Source organism: Thunnus maccoyii, chromosome 21 (genome assembly GCF_910596095.1).
Source record: "Thunnus maccoyii chromosome 21, fThuMac1.1, whole genome shotgun sequence".
NCBI lineage: Eukaryota > Metazoa > Chordata > Actinopteri > Scombriformes > Scombridae > Thunnus > Thunnus maccoyii.
In genome coordinates this window covers 8,142,754-8,163,038 of record NC_056553.1, presented here as the reverse complement: position 1 = coordinate 8,163,038, position 20,285 = coordinate 8,142,754, and the positions used below count along the sequence as shown (strand labels likewise).

The window sequence follows — 20,285 nt, the reverse complement described above, 5'->3', positions numbered from 1 at the left end:
GACTTAATTGAAAGTTAGATTTACTAGTTATTTTTCTCCTGACAGCAATTCGATTCCTGATTGGAGCGGAGCGTAGCCACGAGCCAGTGCACGCGCGCACACGCTTGTTGTCCCCTCCATAAATAGTTCAGTCCGTCTCAGCGCGAGCAACGCTCTGAACAAACAACTGTACGACAGCCAAAGTTTCCCGAAGTTTTTCTTATTATTACTAGTAATATTTTAATAACTTCTAATAAATGGAGGGTGAATGCCGTCGAGGGAAGGAGAAGAAGCGGAGGAGACGCTGCATTATTTTTTGTGTTGTCGCTGTCTTGCTTGTGTTTATTATCTTGGCCGTGGTGTTGGGACTGACGCTGCGTGGCAAGACACTTCACACTTCAGACACACTTCAGGGAACATTTATTGCCAGGTGTGAAAAGTTCTCCGGGTAAGTGCTGTGCATATTTAAAAGCTTATCCAGGTCTAAACTTTACTTTCTCACATAACCTGCAGGGATACTATGATACTTGACTATGCCCGGTTGTGCCGGCCGGCTGGCGCCTGTCTGTTTACTTGTTCCTCCTCCGGTTATTGATTAATGACTCCACATTGCCGGTGTCTTACCGTATCCTGTACTCAAACAGGTGAAAAGTCTCATTGAGATTAAAATCTCTTTTTCACGTGTGACCTGGAAAAGAGAGCACCATAAACACTGTTACAACATTAACAACAAAATCATACGAATACAAGTGTTTTGTATGTGTTAGCCCTGTAACACAGTGGCTCTCAAACTTTATCAAGCCAAGGACCCCCTAAACTGACACTAATCAGACCACGGACCCCCATCTGATAACATTTTTGCTTTTAGATGCTTTATTACAGAAAGTGTATGAAACCATGACCCAAATAGTCATACATTCTGTCACTGTGTTACTTATGGATGGAATTACAATGAAAATAAATGATTCCCCTTTTTGCTGGGGTCCCCCTGGAACCTTCTCAAGGACCCCTGGGGGTCCCCAGACCCCACTTTAAGAACCACTGCTGTAATAGACTGTGTGACGACCTGTGCAGGCCTCTCACCCAATAGGCCTATGAGCGGGTATAGAAATATGGATGGATGGTATGTTAACATCAGTGGAACAAACATAGATGTCGAAGTTGTGATTTGATGAATGAGAGTTATTAGAGTGAATGTGGGAGCAATTTTGGCAGGTACCAATTACTCACTTTTCTTTGAGAAAGTATTCTAATAAGAGCTACTATATAGAAAGCTTCAGGGAATCAGTCAGCAATAAAAAAAATATCCAGATAATAAATCTGATGTTAAAGTTGGAGTTTAGTTTAAGATTATGGTACTCCAGTCAGTGTTTAACTGACCAGCCTCCTCTCAGCAGGTGTCAAATGGACATACATGTCATTATAATACAGTTTCTGTATTATCTGAAGCACGTTTTTCAACAGTATGCATTGTAATAAAGCCATTCTAACTGATAATATGCACTGTACATACTGCGTAGGATGCTTCTCAGCCATAACACTGTATTCTTTTGTGTAGTACTTTCTTTACACTTAACGGAGGGAGGAAATTTGTAGGTCAATAGTAAGTAAAGTAGAGCATGTTGGGCATGAATTGTTCACATCTATTCTAAAAACAAGTACTAAAATTGCTGCAGTTTGCATCAAAATGAGGCTGATCCACCTCCTCTATCATTTATTTTTCAGATACGACTGTCAAAAGATATGGGGAGTATTTCAGCAGGCCTATGTAGGACGGGACCCTTGTAATGTACCAGTGGAAGAATATAACCCTCTCATTGATGCAGCCCCCTTCAAACCTGCATGCAACAGAGTAAATATCATTCATCACAGGACTGTCTGTGCGACAGGTGCTCATTATCCAGACATAATCTTTTAGTAACTCAGATTGATACGTTTAACGATGTGATATCAACTGTCTTTGGGATAGATGATGTTCTGGAGCAAAACAAAGGATGTCGTCCACGATTTCACTGAGAAGAGAGATTGTTTTGGGACTCTGGAGGAAACTCTGTTGGGATCTGTGCTGGATGGTCTGACCTGGTGTGGAAAGGAGGGCAGCAGCGGTAAGACTCTTCAGATGCTGTGCGATTGACAACCTCATAATTTGGCCGAGTTTAGTTTATTTACTTGCAAAATGTAGCGAGGTAGATCAGTAAAATGAACAAAAATGAAGAGTAGTTGCAGTTATTGAACTCTATATGTAAAGTTGTACAAGTTGACATCATGCAAAAGACCGTGAATGCTCTTTGTGTGTGTTGCATGCGTCTGTAACATGATAGCATGGTAATAAACACCATACCAGTCATAATTGTTGATACTTTTAGTTTTTTATTATCCAATATCACATTGGCTCAGTGGGTTTTACAGCCTCACAACAGTTTTCAACCAAGCCCAAGATCTCTGAGAAGACAAGGAAAAACTTCTTAAATAACCTACCACATGAGGAAGGAAGTTAAACCTGTAGAGAGGAAACTCAAAAACCTGAACAACTAGCTGTGAAAAGTTAGCTTTCTATCATTTCAAGACAGCCAAATAAAGATTTCCATATCAGGGGAAGGTATGATGCAATTTTCTTGTGTTGGTATCGAGAGTGTCCTCACCTTTACAGTAATTGTGTGGTAAGACTGAAAAGCATTAGCCAGGTTCTGTGACGGCACTCATCCAGAAGCTGATGGCCTTTTGAAAGGAATAGTTGGACATTTTGGGAAATGTAATTATTTGGTTTCTTGCTGAGAGTTCGATGAGAAGATCAATGGCACTTTAATGTCTGTATATTCAGTAGGGAAGCTACCAGAAGTAGCCAGTTAGCTTAGCTTAGCATAAAGACTGAAAACAGGGGAAACAGGTTACTTGGCAACCTCCCAATGACAACATTTACAAAATAAACAAATGAGATACATAACATAAGATTAACATAATATTTAATTGCCCTTTTATTGCCGGATCCAGGTCAGCTGTTTATACTTGTATTCAGTCTATATGCAAAGCTAAGCTAAACAGCTGCTGGCTGTGGCTTCATATTTACAAGGGTAATATCTGGCTGTTTAACTGCTATAAATGCTCGACTGTGGTCACCAGCTAGTCACTAAGTCTGTCTATCTGTCGTTTGGTGCTGAGCAGGTAATGTAAAGCGGGTTTTTAAAGCTTTTTCTCTGAAAACAGCTGCCTGCTGTGGCTGAAAACGACACTATGAGCTAAACCATGAGCCGAAACTCAGTGTAAAGCTCTGCAAAGTCGAGAGGAGCTGCAGATTTGGATGATAATTCTCTGTAGGTTGATCACTACGAGCCACGCCTCTTACATTGTCACATTGTTTTCACTTACATACAGTATCAATATAAAAATATAGGTTATAACCCATTTAACCCCTAAAGCAGCAGAGATGTTCAGGTTATGTTATGTTAATATGTACACAAGGGTACACATAATAATTGGCTTATCTTTGTGGGAATGCTTATTTTCATTATTTATTATTCTGTTTGTGTGTGTGTTGTTCTAGAAACATTCACTACTGGCTGCCCAAGATGGACAGACTGTGAAAACAACCCTGTTCGCTCATTTTGGAACAGAGCCTCAGCTGGAGTAAGCTCTCAACAGGAATTCACTAGTTTTGCTCACAAATACAACAGTTTTGGGTTCATGCGATGTGTCGATATAATATCTCTATATAATATATTCAACATGTCGAACATAAGGTGAAGCAAATCTCTCCTGAACATAAATGATTATGATGGAGCGGAGCGAGACAAAGGTCACCCTGGCTGGTTCTTTTATCAATGAGGCTTTGTGTCGGTCTCCATGGAGCCACACTGCATAGTTGTCTCCTGAGCAGCAGCGGCCCACTCATTCAGAGGAGCCCTCACAGTTTCACATTAGCTGCTGCTTTAGGGAAGTACAGCTGCTACATGGTGAGGAATGAGCTGATGGGGCAAATCTGACCTTACATCACTTTAGAAAGTTTAAATGATTACAGGTGTTGCCTCAATTGCGCAAGAAGACAAAAAGTGCAGAAGTGTTTTTTTGTGCAGAGTGCAAGATGTGCAGCAGCTCACAGATTCTGATATTCAGTGCTTTAATAGACACACAGCATATCTATAAAAATATAAACTGATGTATTTTAAAGAATAACTTCAAACTGAAAAACATTGGTTCAATAGGTTTGAGTCTGATGCACCTGTAACTACACCTGACAGTGATGTCAGGTTGTACGTTTCTACATTCCCTGCAGAAAAATGACAAATTCAACCACTGGAGGTCAGCAAAAACAAGATTCTGAGCTGTTGATAAGTTACTCTTGCAAGTCAGTTGCTGCTGGCCTTTGTCCAGCACTAGTTAACTGCTGCACTGTGTCCTTACCAGTGGTTCCACTTGTCAACTACTCAACTAGTCAGTGAAGACAGTGGAAAGGCTTAAAGGTGTATCATACTTGCAATGTGTTCCTGTGCACCTACTCATTGTTCTCTTTCTGCAATATTTCATTGTGTGGAAAGTCTGTAGATCAACCTGGTTGTTTTACAAACTACCATCAGTGTGAGTGACTTTTATGTTGGCAGTATTTTTTTATGCACCACCTGTTTATTTAATCCTATTTATTATCCTGCTTTACTGCTGGAATTCTTCGTCTACTCTAAGTTAAATTATTTCCCATACCTGCATTGAAAAAGTGATCACTAAATTGATAGCAACATTTTGACAATAAAACTATGTATTTTGGTAAATGTGACCATTTTATCAACATTTTATTGAAGGTCACACCTCCTGAGAAAAACATACATCATGCCCTTCATAAAATAAAGTATTTTTTCCATAAAGGGAATCCAGATACACCCCATATTTTAGTGTAACATTCATATTTATTGTTTTGCATTATTCAATGTGTGCTTGTTCCGTTGTTAAGGATGCTTCTAATGGGTTTTGTAACAACTGCCTCCTGTGTAAAAACAGATTATTTCTCTACTTTTAAGAAGCAGACAACTGGAAAACTGAATAGATATATCCAATTCATTACATTTTATGGGTACAGATGCACTGTTTGTATTACAAATGATCTACATCGTAGGAGAAAAAAACTGTCTGACAATCTTTAAAATGCCGTCAAAATCTTTCTATTTTTTTAGCAAGCTGTTGTGGATCTGTTCTCAACAGTTGACATTATCTTTCATGTCTGTAGTTTGCAGATGCTGCCTGTGGTGATGTCACAGCGATGCTAAATGGATCCATCCCAACACCTTTCAGTCCTGCGAGGTCAGTAGCTCTGCACTTCTCATACTGACAGTTTAATGACTCTAGTGATGGTAGTAGGAAAAATAAACGTCCATTTTCTTTCATTTTGGCGACTGTGACTATGGCACTAAAGATGTGGTTAAAGCAATATTCAAGTCTGGCACAGAAGTAGCAATTCAGTCAGATCCTAATACTATAAAAGCACAACACTCTAGACCAAGCCATGGAACGACAATGTCTGTAGACTAACTACTAGGTAGGTTATTGTAAATATTCACATTGCCAGCAGAGAAAATTCTATGATCTCTCTCTGCACAACATGAAACAGGTGTCTTACCTGTTAAATAAAAGAATAAGCCATTCCTTACTTCCTACTTACTGCAATGCTTATCCTATTCCTCTTTGGTTAGCAGACTTTAAGCATGGCTAGTTCTTCTAAGCCTGATGGATGAGATTGCTGTCAGTTTCTCACTGTTGCTGTGAATCAAACAGTAAAGCTGTTCTATTGCTATCCCTGCCACCTAACGGACATCATTTCTGCAAATTTTACAGTCTTGTGACATTTATCTGGTCTCTGCAGGAACGAGACACTTGCACCAAAACTGCAAAGTGTATTGAATTGTGCTATTTTTTGCTGTACAGCTAAGATTAAGAACTTGAAAATAAGTACATTGTAGGTTTACATGTTTTAAGTAACTGCTGTTAACATGTCAAACCCAGGTGTCCTCACAACTGTTTTAATTCTCACTTTCACATGCTCATTCATCCAAACTTCTATTTGCAGTCTCACCTATTCACCAGCTTGTATTTGTATTCTTATAAAAACCATTTTTATAGGTTACACACAGTGTGGTATCAGTGGTTTTTGGTAGAGAGCAACAATCTAGCATCAAATCCCCCTTAAATCACCATGTTTCTGCTCTAAATAATCTTGAAGTGTGAGGATTATTTTCCTAATTTCCCTTTAAAATAACACGAGGAGAAAAAGAAATCATTGAGGCATTCCTCAGCATGAGAACAAAGATTACCTCCTTTAATTGGCACTTCATGAGCAATTTGGAAGAGAGTGTTGTGCACTGCTGAATACAAACAAGGGTAAACTGAAATGAACTGAATGTAGAATTAGTTAAGGAATACTTAGAGTTGTGATTGGTGTCTGGTGTTTTGATATGTTTTACAGTGATTTTATGTCCAATAATTCGACCTTTTCAGTAAAATAAATAGTCATATTGTTGAGAATTAGGTACAAGAAACATCTGTAAGTTCTTTTGTATCACTTCCTGTGTATTAGATAAATAAATTACATTGCATATTATTACATTATACTGTAAATATACTGAATTTATGAATCCGGCTTTCAAAGTAAAGGAGATTTTAAAATGATAGGTTATGACATGACTTGCGAACTTAAAGAATGTGATACAGTGAACATTTAATCCCCTGTTGACTTGATATCCCTCTAAACTGTGCTCTTTTATTTTTACTGTCAGTATTTTTGGCAGCATCGAGGTGAAGAGATTCAACTCCACCAGAGTGAAGAGCCTGAATATTGTCCTGGTCACACAAGATAATGATGTGTAAGTTTTTTTTTGGGGGGGGGGGGGGTGGGGGGGGGGTGAAACACAGAAAGACTAATTTAAAAATATTATCGCTGATAATGAAGTCCTTTTCTGTATCCTTTATTCATTTTTCCTCTTTAGGTCAAACTGTAAAAATCCATCTTTAAATGACCTGCAGAAAGAGCTGGACACAGGAATTAAATATAATTGCAAGGAAGTAGCGATGTAAGTACAGCGTGTGTGTGTGTGTGTGAGAGAGAGAGAGAGAGAGAGGAGGTGATCACATGTATGTTTTTTCTCTTCACACAGTAGATTAACTGCTCTGTAACACACCTCTCGTGCAGATCTCAGATCCAGGAGTGTAGCTCCCATCCAGAGAAACCCTGTGGAGCCTGCTGGTGAAGATGTGTCAGATTATACTATCAGACAACAATAACAAGCCATAAAAACAAACAAACAAACAATAAAAAAAGTCTTAATTTCAATTTCAACAATGTGCCATCATAATGTGAGTCTTTTTGTACATGTGGACCAGTTTGACTTAATGTGAAATGTATCTTTTTACACAGATTTCATGGATATATTTACATTATCACAATGCATCTTTTTAGTGTTTTTAAGTGAAAAGGTTGTGAGTCTGATGGGGGATTTTTTTTTTTTACCAAGTCTTAAAGAGTTGTGGTAAATTGTCATGTGCTGTACTGTAGAGTAAGATGCTGCTATCTTATTATGCACAAATGATAATAATACATTTTCAGCATTAATTTCCATGAATACCAGGAGATTTCATTGTATTACTCATGAGAAACTGAATAGTTTTTGAATTTCAATACATTTGAATTAAAAAGGTGTTTTTTTTTTCCCTTCTACCTTGTGTCTCCATTTCTTTTAAGCCAAACACATCATTTTTTGGTTTCTTTTTTGCTTCATGTGAAACTGTAACCTTCTACCTACAGTGCTACACTAAGGCGTAAGCAAATATGCAAAACCACTAAACCGCTGAGCAGAATAGAAAGTGCTAAAAAATACTCAAATATGACTATGGTTTTGTATTTGTAGGTGTAAGCCACAAAATGTCTTATCTGTTATGTGTGTGAATCAAAGGTGTGTGTGTGTGTGTGTGTGTGTAGTGACACAGACAGAAACTTAAGGAGTGGAGTTACATGTGTGAGACTTTTTGGACGGAGCGATTGTTTGTGGCAGGAAGGAGGAGGCTCATCAAGCGCAACGTTACACTCTCTTTCCTTTCTAGAGACTTGCTGCTGTGTCACTTCGTACCGTAAACAGACTCGACTCGGTGCTGGGAAGAGGCCTCCGGGGTTCTCGCTGCACAGGTGTCATATCAAGAAGGCCCCTTATGTAAAACCACAACATGGGGTACTGTGAGAAGTCATGTCAGTAAGCATCATCACGATTTTAGTCATTGCCGCCGCCACCACCAACACTTCCGCTATTACTACTGACAGTCATCTTTTAAAAACACTTTTAGGTAAATAACAAAGAGATAAGCTTGAAAACTCGAGGGATGATCGGTAACTGTTGTAAAACGGTCATCGATCTGATTACGATCAAACCTATAAAGACATTTTTTGAGATTTCCAAGCTTGAAGTTGAGGTGAATTCTGCCATTTAACCACCACAATGACTCATTATCTGGCTTATCCATTGCACTTTTCATGACCTTTTTTTTCATTTTGAGTATTTTAAGTATGTTAATGTTAGTTTTGGAAAAACTTAAAGATAATTCACTTATTTTGGTCAATAGTTTGCTCATTAGGACTGTTTTCAGGCCGTGTGGTCACTTTGTTTGCTTCAAGTGCAAAGAGTCTGGCTGTTTCAGCATTTTTAGGTGCTCTCTCGAGTGAAAGTGTTGATGAAGCATCTGTGATATCATCCAGGAAGTTACTGGAGCCAGAAATTTCACATTTGGCAAAGCCTGGATGAAGCTGAGCAGTGGTGGAAAGTAACTAAGTACATTTACTAAACTACTGTACTACTACTGTACAATTTTGAGCTGCTTTAATGAAGTATTTCCATTTGATGCTACTTTATACTTCCACTAAACTACATTTGAGAGGGAAATATTGTACTTTCTACTCCACTACATTTATTTGACAGCTTTAGTTACTTTACAGATGAAGATTTAACACAATGGACAATATAACAAGCTTTTACAATACAACACATGGTTAAAGATGAAACCAGTGGTTACCAAACAAATTTAATATTTCAGCAAAAATCTAAGATTAGAGAAAAAGTCCAAAAACTGAAAACAGATTTGTGTATCAGAACTTTGTTTTTTCTTCTTTCCTCTCCCATTAATCATCTCACGACCCCTCAGATTTATCTGGTGACCCTTTGGAGGGGCCGGACCCCTAGATTGGGAACCACAAGACTAAACTAGCTAACTGTATATAAAGTAGTTGAAACTAGCTCCACCTCCGGCAGCTACAACAGTAACATGCTGCTCTAACACTGATGGTGTCATATATGATATCAGTCAGAGGGACAAAACCACTACTTTTACTGCGATACTTTATCTACATTTTGCTGCTGATTATGTACTTTTACTTAAGTAGGATTCTTTTCATGCAAGTCTTTTACTTACAATGTTTTTTTAACGCTGCTGTATCGGTACTTTTACTGAAGTAAAGGATCTGAATATGTTTTCAACCACTGAGGTTAGGGTGGGACGATCAAATGGAAACCACCACAAACTAAGTGAGACTGGTGGATAATCTTGTAAATGATGCAAACATATTCAGTCATAAGGCTTCTTCTCATTTACACCACCAGCTGTTTTGGTTTCTTTCTATGTTTCATATGTTTTTCACACAGGTGTTCAAGTTTCCTCCCACAGTCTTAAGACCAGCAGGTCAGGTGATTTGGAAACAATGCTGTCACCCTGCACTTATCATATTTTCTTAGAAACATCATCACAATTGGTAACTTGCGACTGAAGACTGAACAAAGATGTTATGGTTGCTGACGTACAGAAAATATCCTGTTAGGGGAGGGCCGTCTCTTTTATTTTTGACTTTAAGAAAAAAGCTGGTGGCTCTCGGGGCAAAGTGGGATATCCCAGAATAACCACTCAACCCTACTAACCCTCCCCAGAGTCTGCTAAAATTAGTACAAGTGGAAGCTCCCACTTCAACAAAAAAAATCCATAAACCACCATAAAAAGTAGGAAAATTTGTCTTTTTTTAATCACATTTAGGGAAAGGAAGGAAAAAAGGGAATCACATTCATGTGTTTTCCTTTCAGATTAGTTTGTGGGAAGACAGTTTCTTGTATGATCTTCAATTGAAACCACTCTCTAAAGAAAGAAAATGGTGGTCTTACAGCTATTAATGTGTGGAAATGTGTAAAATAGGCTGCAGTGATACAGGTGTTTGTAAGATGAGCAGCTATAGGTCGAGTCCCCTGCTCTGACTGCCGGTCACTGGAGGAGGAGCAGTGGCGTGCTTTCCCCTCGCCTTCTTCCCTGAAACAAGTCCGCTCTGAGTCAACACCTTTGAGAACAGACGAACAAGATTGTGCAAGATAACCCTGCGTGATGTGTGATTTTCCCATAAACCGCAGCCTAATACTTGAGATTTTGTTTAGCTGGGCAGTTTCCTCTCGATATTAGTGACTTTCCGGTATCAAACTGCCTGCAGTTTAACCCACCCAGGAAGTTATAGGTTCGCACACATCGTGAAACTGCAGAAAACCCACTGTAAAAAATTATGATTTTAACAACTCTAACTTTTATTTAAAAAAGAGACTATAAATTATTTTATTAGGAAACTTTTAATTAATTTTAAGATTCAAATAAAATGCAAATACTAGAATTCTAAATACGATATTTTGGATACCACTTCCTAAACACCGGTAAGACTATAGCGTCATATTTTGCAGTGTGGGGTCAGGTTTTTCTCTTAGTCATCAATCTGTACCATAACTCGTCCTTTATTACCGCTCGCGCTGCTGATCATCTGGTTGTACTTTCCTTTCCTTCGATAAAGTCCGTCAGCGGTTCAGCCCTGAGACTCCCCCGGCCCCCACGAGGGAATCCCGGCAGGTGATTGGACAATGCTGGTTTTACCACGTCACACAGGATCGTCAGTATAACTATCAGGCGAGTCGCAGCTCAAATCTCAGCTGTTGTGGGATCAGCACGTGTCGAGGAGCCTAGAGAATAATAATACGGTGAGTTTTATTTATTTATTTTATTTTTATCTTTTTATTCCTGTGCACATTTTGCCTTGTTATTTGTTATTTCTAGATTGCGTATTTGTTTTAATTATTAAGTAATCAAGTGCTAGTTATTAAGAAGTTATTATTATTAAGTCATATTTGGGAAAGTGTATACCTCTAATTAAATAATCCAAAGAGCTTGTTTTCTATGTAAATAGGCTGATATATAACACTGTATGCCACATCTGGATTCCTAACAGAGCATGTTTACTGTTGAATTAGATATATATCTATAATATAATATAATATAATATAATATAACATAACATAACACAGTAAATAAAGCACCATGTTTGTACGAAGGTGTCTGAGAGCTCAATGTGCAGCCTGAGTTTGGGTAATCACGTGACTGTTTGGAGATGAAATAATTTACATCCTCCTCCCGAGGGTTTGAGTCAGCTGTCACGTTGTGCTATCTTCAGCACGCTGAGGTCTGTGCATCAGCACAGTAGCGCCAAAATATAGAGGATCTCATAATATTAAAGCTGTAAACGATTTTCATTTTTAAAGGGGACCTATTATGCTTTTCCTTATTTTCAGTCATATATGTAATGTTACAATGTCAGATGTTCATATTAAACGTGGCCAAAGAGTCAAATAATTAGATAAACGTATGTAGAAGTAATCCCTGTGAGCAAAAAGCACAGACTGCTCTGAACACTTGGTTTCCAACTGTTTTTTCTACTTTCAGCCTGAGCTGATGTCGGCACGTGACAGATTTCTTCATATGGTCATCTGTTCACTGCTCTGCTCCGCTAACATTACGGCATTTTTCACTTGTTTTTTGGGGTAGTCATGCCGAGTCATGACTCAATTTGAGCTGTGAATGTTTTTCCATTACACAGCACAGCAAAATAAAATAAATAGTTTACCTGTTGGAGGTGTGCTGGTCATCTGCAGCTCTTCATAAAACACCATCATCACTGTGACTTTTTCTGCTTGCACTATTCCTCCCTGCATTATTTCTAACTGATCCGCGGAACAAGTAGCTCCAAATATGTCCATATCTTCTTGTGACAACCAGTTTTTAGCAACACTAATGAATCTCTGCTAATTTGTTGAGGAACACGTTTCATTTCCTGTAAATTCTTCGCAATAAAAGTCTTGTTATTTAGTAACTTAAAAGCTTTTCATATGAAGCAGTAAAGCAGGGAATGTCGGGTTTTCATCGGTGGTAACTTAACACGACTCTGATACAGCTGCCCCTTGACAGGTTTCCGGAAAGCCAATTACAACAGTGTGGGCTCACTGGGAGGGGGGCCTTTAAGAGATAGTAGCTATTAGAGACAGAGGCTAAACTGAGGGGCTGCATAAAAGGGCCAGTATAAGAAAAATAAGGAGGTTTTTTTAAACTGTCAATCATGCAAAGCTACTCTAGTGGAGTCTCAGAATAAACATATAGAGCTGGAAATGAGCATAATAGGTCCCGTTTAATGAATCCATATATCTTTTTGGATTGATTACTTGTTTAATCTGACAGTTATCACAAGTTCTTAGAGCTGATCGTGACATCTTCCAACCAACAATGCAACATCCAAAGTTCACTAAATTTACAACAAAATAAAACAGAGAAAAGCAGCTAATCCGCACATTTAAAAGGCTGGTACAAGCAAATTTGTTTGTATCTTTGCTTGATAAATCAAAAATAATTAACCATCAAACAGAATCAAAATCAGCTTTTCTAGTGGCTCTCAATGTACTTACACAATGTAAATACATTGTAAGATTGTTGCTTATTGTTGTTGAAAATTGTTGCTGATGAATTTTCTCGTAGCTAATTTCACTGATGATTCTTCCTCTGTGTATTGACAGTCCTTACATGAAAACAGACCACCTATGGAGCGATCACAGGCAAGCAAAGCTGCTCCAACAGAGGGAACACAGAATGACCAGAAACACGTCCACAGATTGTATCCATCGCTGCCGAATGTGCACACGTGAGGCCCATTAACACTCTGTTTACATCTGTTCACTCAGTTTTTCATCTGAAAGTATTGTTGCAATCATAAGTTTTTCTTACAATTTACTGGCTTGGTGCTACTAGTCATTTCAAGTCAATTTTATTTGCATAGCCCAGTATCACAGTTCACAAATTTGCCTCAGGGGGTTTTACAGTCTGTACAGCAATACAACATCGTCTGTCCTTAGACCTTCAGTTCAAATAAGGAAAAACTACCTAAAATACCCTTAAATGGGGAAAAACACCTCATGAAGAGCAACAGAAGGGGGATCCCTCCCCCAGGACGGACAGACATGCAATAGATGTGTGTACAGAATAGGACACAAATTACAGAATACAGCATTGAACAGGATAACAAAATTATAATTGATTTATAATATATATGAAGAATGCAATGAAGAGGATGCCAAGCAGCTTCCAGGCGCACACAGGGGACACTCACATCACATTATTCACATACATGGGAGAAGAGACAAGAAAAGACATTATTCACACAGGAGAAAGAGAAGGATAAAGACATCATTCAGAGAGAGAGAGAGTGACATGAGGAGAGGCTGAACTCCTGCAGGATGGGGAACCAGATCCAAAACCTCAGGAAATGGCACGGACAACCAGTGAAGCAGAGCAGTTCCAGGATGTGTGCCGGTCCAGCAAGAGATGCTTGAGAGACAAAAGAGGACAGGGGGAGAAAATAGGGAGGGAGAGGGAGAAAAGAGAGAGGGCAGACGTAGAGAAGACACAGCTGCAGTTGCAATAATCAATAATCTTGTCAGCAGGAGTGCGCTTAGTAAATTCATTGAGACTGACCCAGTAGTACAAGGTCATGAAGTACTCAATTAAAGGCAACTAATTGTAGGTTAAAGCAAAAAGATGGGGTTTAAGTTTAGATTTAAAGGACTCAACAGACTTGGATTGTCTGACATCAGCAGGGAGGTTATTCCATTAGAACGGGGCCCGACAGGAAAAGGCCCTGCCGTCTGCTGACTTCTTTTTAACTCTGGGTAGACGCAGGAGCCCTGAATTTTGAGAATGGAGAGCATGACAATGTATAATTTGGGAAAGAGGTGAAATATAAAGAGAGAAAAGCAGAGGACCAAGAAATGAGCCCTGAGGTACTCCATATTTAACATCAGAGAATTTAGATGTAATATAATTATAGCCAAGAGAGGGCAAAACCAGAGACACCAAAATTATAATTTAGTTTGTCTAATAGTATACTAATGAAAGGCAAAATTATACTAAATAATATTTTAAATGGGACAAAGTTGCTCCACAGGTTGTTTACTTGTGCACTGGTATATTTCACATCGGATTCAGGCTCACACATGTACGGATGTATTTTAGAAGTTAATATTTCTAGTAAAGAATGAGAAAAAGAGGCAAAATGCGACTACTATTTTTCATATATGTAGCCTCCAGAGACAATCAGAACAGAGTGGGCTCATCGTAAGCAGGGTTTACAGAGGCTGAACTGAGGGGCTGCATAAAGAGCCAGTATAAGATAAATAAGGAGGTTTTTTAACTGTAAATCATGCAAAGATATTCCAGTAGAGCACCAGAACAAAAATATAGACCTGGAAATGTGCTTGACACATCCCCTTTAAATGAAACAATCAACTAGGGATTGGAATAAGTTTTCATAATTTTGGGAAAATAAACAAGCTCATGAAAATAATTTGTTTTCAGGTATGAGGTTTGTGTGCCAAACGGTTCCAGCAGAGCAAAGCTTGAAGCAGCCGCAGTTTATCGCCCTGAGAGTCTGCCGGGAGACACACAGGTAATGTTAACAGATGTAATATTGGAAGATACGTCTGAGAGAATAACATTCATTCTCACGCTATCACTGTCAGATTCCCCGACTGCAAGGAAGTGACCTTGTTCTTTGTGTTACTGGAAACAAAGCAAAACTTCCAAAAATGTGTAAAAGGAAGTTAACAGATACATTCATATTACATAATTGCCCACACAGTCATAGCCACTGCTGATGGATATATGCCACATTTGAATAGTTCCCCTTTTTTTTCTTTTTTTTTATTTGCTTCAGTCAGAAGTGTCTGCTACCAACAGTGATACCAACATGAAAGCACAGATACTTATCATGGAGAAGCAAAGGCAAGAGGTGAGTACATTTCAGAACTGAGATTCATTTTCATCCTAAAACACACATACAAATGATTAATGCTCTTTCTGTTTTACTCAGCTTCTTTCTATTAATGAGAAATGGGCAAAGGAGTACAGAATCATGGCACAGTACTACCAAGAGAAGGTAAGAAAGAGGCAAATACACAGTGCTATTCAATGTTTTAATGAGCATTTTATCAATTTATTTGATTAGGATAATGTCTCAAGTAAATGCATGATAAATGTTAGATGATACATTTTCAGTTCACTGTGTAAAATGTCAATTTCTTTGTCTGACAGGTGCGGGATTTAAAAACAATACTGCAACATGACAACTTTCACTTTAAAGAAGAGGAAAAAGGAGAGAGACCCATCACATTACATAAAAAAGTTAAAATCAAGACAATGAAAGATGAAGAGAACACACAGGTAAATGCAAAATCCAGATTTATGAATCCTGAATACATTTTAAAGCATTTTAATGAGTTAAATCTGTAAAAAAAACTGTGTATAATCATATGATCCTCATGGGAAAATTCTCATAGGCTGGAAACGGTGATGTCAGCTCTGAGGTACTCAAAGCAGAGAGGGAAGTAGAGGAGCTGCGAGCACGGAACAACACTCTGACTCAAAGAGGGCAGCATCAGCAGGAAGAGATCAGACGACTAAACAAAGTGAGTAATGAAATATGGCAGAAGAAACAAAAACATACTCCCTGAATACTTCTATATATTATAGTCAAGGCATTGATGTTCATGGCTGCTTCATTATGTTTGTACAGGCTCTAGAGGAGACGCTTCACACCACTCAGCGTCTTGATGCGAGCAGTGAAACACTACAGGATATCTGGAAGCATCAGGTGAGCTTTGTTCATCGTCATATATCTGGTTTTTTAACCCTTAAATACTGTTCATATTCTGACCTTTTACAGAATCGTCTCATAATTAGTCTCTATACCAAACTCCTGAACCATAAATCTGTTTTTCATTCATTAACACCTCACCAATCATTAATAAATAGGTGTTTTATCCTATTTGTTTACAGAGAAAAAACATTCACAATCACACTATATAATGGTCCTGTGTTACCTAAAACAGAAAGAATCAGATAACGATTGATGATAATGTCAATGAATGTTACTATATGTGAAGCATGAAGATTTTTGAATGTTGATTTTTCAATTTTCTAATAAATATGGCTCTATTTAACCCAGAACACTCAGAATGTGTATCAGCTGCAGAAAAAAAGTTTAAATATTTCCATTTTTGTATATTCTTGGTCACTTTGGGAAAAGTCATTACATTTCAAGCTAAGAGAATGGTGTTTGAGGGCTTTTTAACTGCTCTCAAATGTAAAAATTCATCACATTTGACCTGAAGAATATGTAAGTGTTAATCAACTCTCCAATTAGCATCCTCATGTAATGTTTCTTTGGGGTCTACTTTCAGGCTCAGATCTATAAGGAGGACTTTATGAAGGAGAGGAGGGACAGAGAGAACCTCAAGGGGAAGTGTCTGGAACTGGAGAAGAGGTTGAAAAAAGCTCACAATGAGCTGCACGTCCTAAAATCACAGGTATTTGGAGTTTACATCCTTATATTCTTACATGAAGAATCAAACTGCATAGTCCTGGAAGCATTTGAGTGTTTCAGGTACAAAGATTTCATCAAGTGTCTCTGTTTCTCCAGGGGACTTCGACCCGGCCGCCGCAACCTGTACTTGAATGTACCTGCAGACATACGACTGACCAACACCACATCCGGCCTCAGAGACGATACACCCTTGATGAAAAACGATGAACTACTCCTCCTCAGTCTTTGTTTAACAATGTTTTGCTGCACTTTATGGAAGTCTGTCCTGGAGTATAATGGCCAGATCAGAGTTCATCATTAGCAGGGTGAGACTTCGCTAGTTTCTCAGGAAGGACAACATCAAGGAAGTGAGCTCTGTTGTGTTTCAGCCTTTGCCCGACTGTCTGCTGCAGGTTCATCTTCAGGTAGTTTTCGTTGCGGCCACGCCACTAGTCCAGGCCCATTTGGAGAACTATGTGTGAGAAACAAAACCTTTAATATATATACTTCCTAAGGGGAGAAAAGTAGCAAAGAGTGATATAAAATACTCTACCTAGTGCGTACAAAATTTGCTATGTAAGCCATGGCGCGCTTGCTCAGCTCTTCTTCTTCTTGTGACACAGGTCCTTAAGGAGATATCAAGTATTGCTTGACCCAAACACTGGATAATGTTCATCAAAGGTACAAAATGAATGAGAGATTTTTCTATCTGTAACCAAAGTATGCCCAGTACAAAAGGAAGCCCCGAGGAAAAACAAAACATCATCGTAGTGGTCTGCTTTGACAAAGCCGGGTCTCGTCCCGCTGTACACAGGCACACCTGCATCTGTAAGAAGCACAACAAATGCAAGTTGTGAAGTGACTACAACATACAACTACTGTTTTTCACCTCGGTGGTATGCAGCCACTTTTAAGATAGGAAGAACAAGAACCATGTCGCCCAGTATCTCTGTAAAAGTATCCCGTGTGTCCTCCAGAGAGGCGTTTTGTTGCAAGTATTCATTCAGTATTAGTTCATTCGCACCTGAGGACTGTCAGAGAGGGACGGTTGTGGGAGAAAAGAAACTTTATTCAAAGTATTTATTTATATAGCATTTTCTTCTTGTCTTTTTCTGTTTTTTGTTGTGTATTTATCATGAAAATAAACTACTGAATGGCATATGTGTTGTTTCTCTTGCACAATTAATAAAGACAAATTTCTAGGGTTGCCACTCACATGAGAGGGAAAGAACATGTTCATCACAGATGTTACATCCTCCCTCTTCATACCTTGATCCCATCCAGCAGGCCCTAGAAGCTTTTCACAAGTAGATACAGTATGTCAACTAATGTTCAGGCACAAAAAAGCCTTTATTGATACACATAATGCATGTTCATATAAATGTAAAAGTTAATGGCACCATCAGTCTGTGAAAGTTAGTGCTACAGTAAAACATAAAAACCTTGAGAATTCACCTGGGGAAGCATCCATCCAAACTCATGATTGGTCACTCCTATAATCATAGGAACTTTCTGGAATTCTTTGTTCTTCAAAACATCTTCAAGGGGGGCTTTCAGGAACACAACATCGATACTGAATTACAATTAAATCCCCCTGTTCAGCATTTATAAGCGGCATATAAACATTTTATAAATGGTTTATAACTCACTATAATGTAGTTGTTAGCAGATATGAGTGTTTATTCATGTACTTTATTTTTTAACTCCTCCTATGGGCACTGTATATAAATAGAAATCGTATGACAATATAGTAACACAGCTGTAATAATGTAAAATATATCTTCATAGGATAAGTTATAATTATGAAATGAAAAATGCTGTATATTAATAAACACATATGTGCTTATAACTACATTACAGTGTATTTTAAACCGTGTATTTAATGTTTATATACTGCTTATAAATGCTTTAAAAAGGGGGACTTAAATTAATGTGCTTCCAAATAATTCTCATAAGGCCTCCTACATGTTGAGACTGTATCTTAGTGAACGTTTACAAGAAGCTCTACAAGACTATTACAAAATTTGAGGGTCAGAAATCATGTGACATTGTGTCGTGTATCAATAAACTGCAGTCAACATGCTCATGTTTGACAATCAACACTAGAAATTTATATGAGAAAATTGGGAAATGGAATTCTTACTCTAAGATCTCACTCATACTTTTAAGACTGTGTGTATTTACACATTACATTTTGTCTTATGCAGCTTTAACCAGGTACTTCAATGAGATTAAAAATCTCTATCAGGAGACACCTAACTAAGAACACAGATGAGCACATAAATAAAGGACAAACGCAACAAATTCAGGAAGGATATACAAATATAAATGTAAATAAGCAAAGGTAATACCATACAAAATACCTGAGATTCACTGTAACTACTTGCCTTTTTAATAGCACTCAGTATTTCCTCCTCAGACTTGCCTTTGATACACTGAACAAGTTTCTCATTGTTGTTGCTCTCACAGTCAGTGGAATTGGCTATCATCTGCAAAAAGGAAGCTGAACAATAAAGCAGTAGCAGCAGTAAAAAAAAAAAAAAACTAAACAGGTTGTGATTATTTAGTTACCATATGTTGATACCTGGGCCATAGCCAGCGGGTTGCTGGTGTTGTGGGTTTCCAGTGGCGCCACTCCACTCATGGCAATAGCACTGTGGAACAAACCCTCAGCCAAAGGTGACATAACCTGCCCAGGAACATGTGTACAGTAAAAAGTCTATTTTCCATATCTGCTTAGGTATTTGTAACCTGCATGATTACCTTCATACTCACCAACATAGAGACACTGATGCCACCAACAGATTGTCCAAAAATGGTGACTGAGTTTGGATCTCCATTAAAAGCAGCTATGTTTTCATGAACCCATTGAAGACTGGCTATCTGATCCAGGAAACCCCAGTTGCCTGGTGAATGTTCATCTCCGGTGCTTATCAAATCAGCAAACATCTGGTTGAGCAGTGGTAACGTCACACTAGTATCAGAGGAATCTAAGACCTGTAGTGGCCTCTACTGGCCACCAACAGGAATTACAACCACAAAATGTATCGTCTGCTACACATTCTGCCCTCACTCAACACTCCAGCTTCCTTAAATTATGAAAAAATCATCTAGAAAAAAGGTTTTAGGAGGTGACAGTTTATATATTTCAGTATTTCAGTGTGATAACTTAGGAGTCCCTGAATACTGAGACGATACTGAATGACAACCACAACTATGTGCTGATAAGCTGCCAGAGGCGAGCCGTCATACTGGAAGGCTCCTCCTGAGGCCAGGCCTCCCGCGTGGATCCAAACCATCACCTTGACAACACAAATCCACATCACTCAGTTGAAAACTTGTCAATTTTCATCATGTTTTATTCATCCTTCACACTTTGTCGGCTAAGTGCTGTTTCACATTTATTTAGATGCAGGTAAGGCTGAATCGGTGCTACCATAATCATATAACACATGTGCATTTGTGCATGTGTACTACCTGGTAGTCTTTCTCCAGGGTGGGTCCCGGTGGGTCTGTACACATTAAGGTAAAGACAATCCTCAGACATTCCCACTGATGGATACTTGGGAAGGTACAGGGAAGGTTTTCC

At 38.5% G+C, this 20,285-nt stretch overlaps 3 protein-coding genes across 5 annotated transcripts; 2 read left to right on the top strand and 1 right to left on the bottom strand.

Annotated features, from left to right (window-relative positions):
* The first annotated feature begins 4 nt into the window (after positions 1–4).
* LOC121888244 (ADP-ribosyl cyclase/cyclic ADP-ribose hydrolase 1-like) lies at positions 5–7,666 on the top strand. The gene is made up of 8 exons (XM_042399672.1): positions 5–427; positions 1,705–1,831; positions 1,949–2,084; positions 3,521–3,603; positions 5,192–5,265; positions 6,735–6,821; positions 6,945–7,028; positions 7,148–7,666. Exons 1-8 carry the CDS (start codon positions 237–239, stop codon positions 7,203–7,205), a joined length of 840 nt encoding a protein of 279 aa, XP_042255606.1. The 5' UTR covers positions 5–236; the 3' UTR covers positions 7,206–7,666.
* A 2,930-nt stretch (positions 7,667–10,596) lies between these two features.
* On the top strand, positions 10,597–17,339 carry LOC121887748 (TNFAIP3-interacting protein 3-like). Of its 3 annotated transcripts, XM_042398696.1 has the most exons (11): positions 10,597–10,679; positions 10,814–10,997; positions 12,858–12,982; positions 14,692–14,782; positions 15,050–15,124; positions 15,206–15,271; positions 15,427–15,555; positions 15,672–15,800; positions 15,908–15,985; positions 16,575–16,700; positions 16,814–17,023. In XM_042398696.1, the coding sequence occupies exons 3-11, from the start codon at positions 12,882–12,884 to the stop codon at positions 16,922–16,924; spliced, it is 906 nt and encodes a 301-aa protein (XP_042254630.1). In that variant the 5' UTR covers positions 10,597–10,679; positions 10,814–10,997; positions 12,858–12,881; the 3' UTR covers positions 16,925–17,023. The 3 variants fall into 3 exon arrangements, with proteins under 3 accessions (XP_042254630.1, XP_042254628.1, XP_042254629.1); XM_042398694.1 differs by having other exon boundaries at positions 16,575–17,339; XM_042398695.1 differs by lacking the exon at positions 10,597–10,679 and having other exon boundaries at positions 10,767–10,997; positions 16,575–17,339.
* Positions 17,250–19,995, bottom strand: LOC121887751 (fatty acyl-CoA hydrolase precursor, medium chain-like). Its single transcript, XM_042398701.1, has 8 exons — positions 19,874–19,995; positions 19,472–19,634; positions 19,281–19,385; positions 19,084–19,185; positions 18,152–18,246; positions 17,913–17,993; positions 17,430–17,522; positions 17,250–17,322 (listed from the first exon to the last, which is right to left on the bottom strand). Exons 1-5 carry the CDS (start codon positions 19,993–19,995, stop codon positions 18,226–18,228), a joined length of 513 nt encoding a protein of 170 aa, XP_042254635.1. The 3' UTR covers positions 17,250–17,322; positions 17,430–17,522; positions 17,913–17,993; positions 18,152–18,225.
* Positions 19,996–20,285: the final 290 nt, after the last annotated feature.

Bases quoted from the DNA above. Each gene is read 5' to 3' on its own strand.
- LOC121887751 (XM_042398701.1), bottom strand. From the start codon at position 19,995: ATGGTTTGGATCCACGCGGGAGGCCTGGCCTCAGGAGGAGCCTTCCAG. The intron at 19,186-19,280 runs GTATCAACATAT...TCCTTTTTGCAG, and splicing joins ACCCGCTGGCTATGGCCCAG to ATGATAGCCAATTCCACTGA. The intron at 18,247-19,083 runs GCAAGTAGTTAC...TGTTCCTGAAAG, and splicing joins TACTGAGTGCTATTAAAAAG to CCCCCCTTGAAGATGTTTTG.
- LOC121887748 (XM_042398694.1), top strand. From the start codon at position 12,882: ATGGAGCGATCACAGGCAAGCAAAGCTGCTCCAACAGAGGGAACACAG. The intron at 12,983-14,691 runs GTGAGGCCCATT...ATTTGTTTTCAG, and splicing joins TCGCTGCCGAATGTGCACAC to GTATGAGGTTTGTGTGCCAA. The intron at 15,125-15,205 runs GTGAGTACATTT...TGTTTTACTCAG, and splicing joins TGGAGAAGCAAAGGCAAGAG to CTTCTTTCTATTAATGAGAA.
- LOC121888244 (XM_042399672.1), top strand. From the start codon at position 237: ATGGAGGGTGAATGCCGTCGAGGGAAGGAGAAGAAGCGGAGGAGACGC. The intron at 6,822-6,944 runs GTAAGTTTTTTT...TTTCCTCTTTAG, and splicing joins GTCACACAAGATAATGATGT to GTCAAACTGTAAAAATCCAT. The intron at 7,029-7,147 runs GTAAGTACAGCG...CCTCTCGTGCAG, and splicing joins AATTGCAAGGAAGTAGCGAT to ATCTCAGATCCAGGAGTGTA.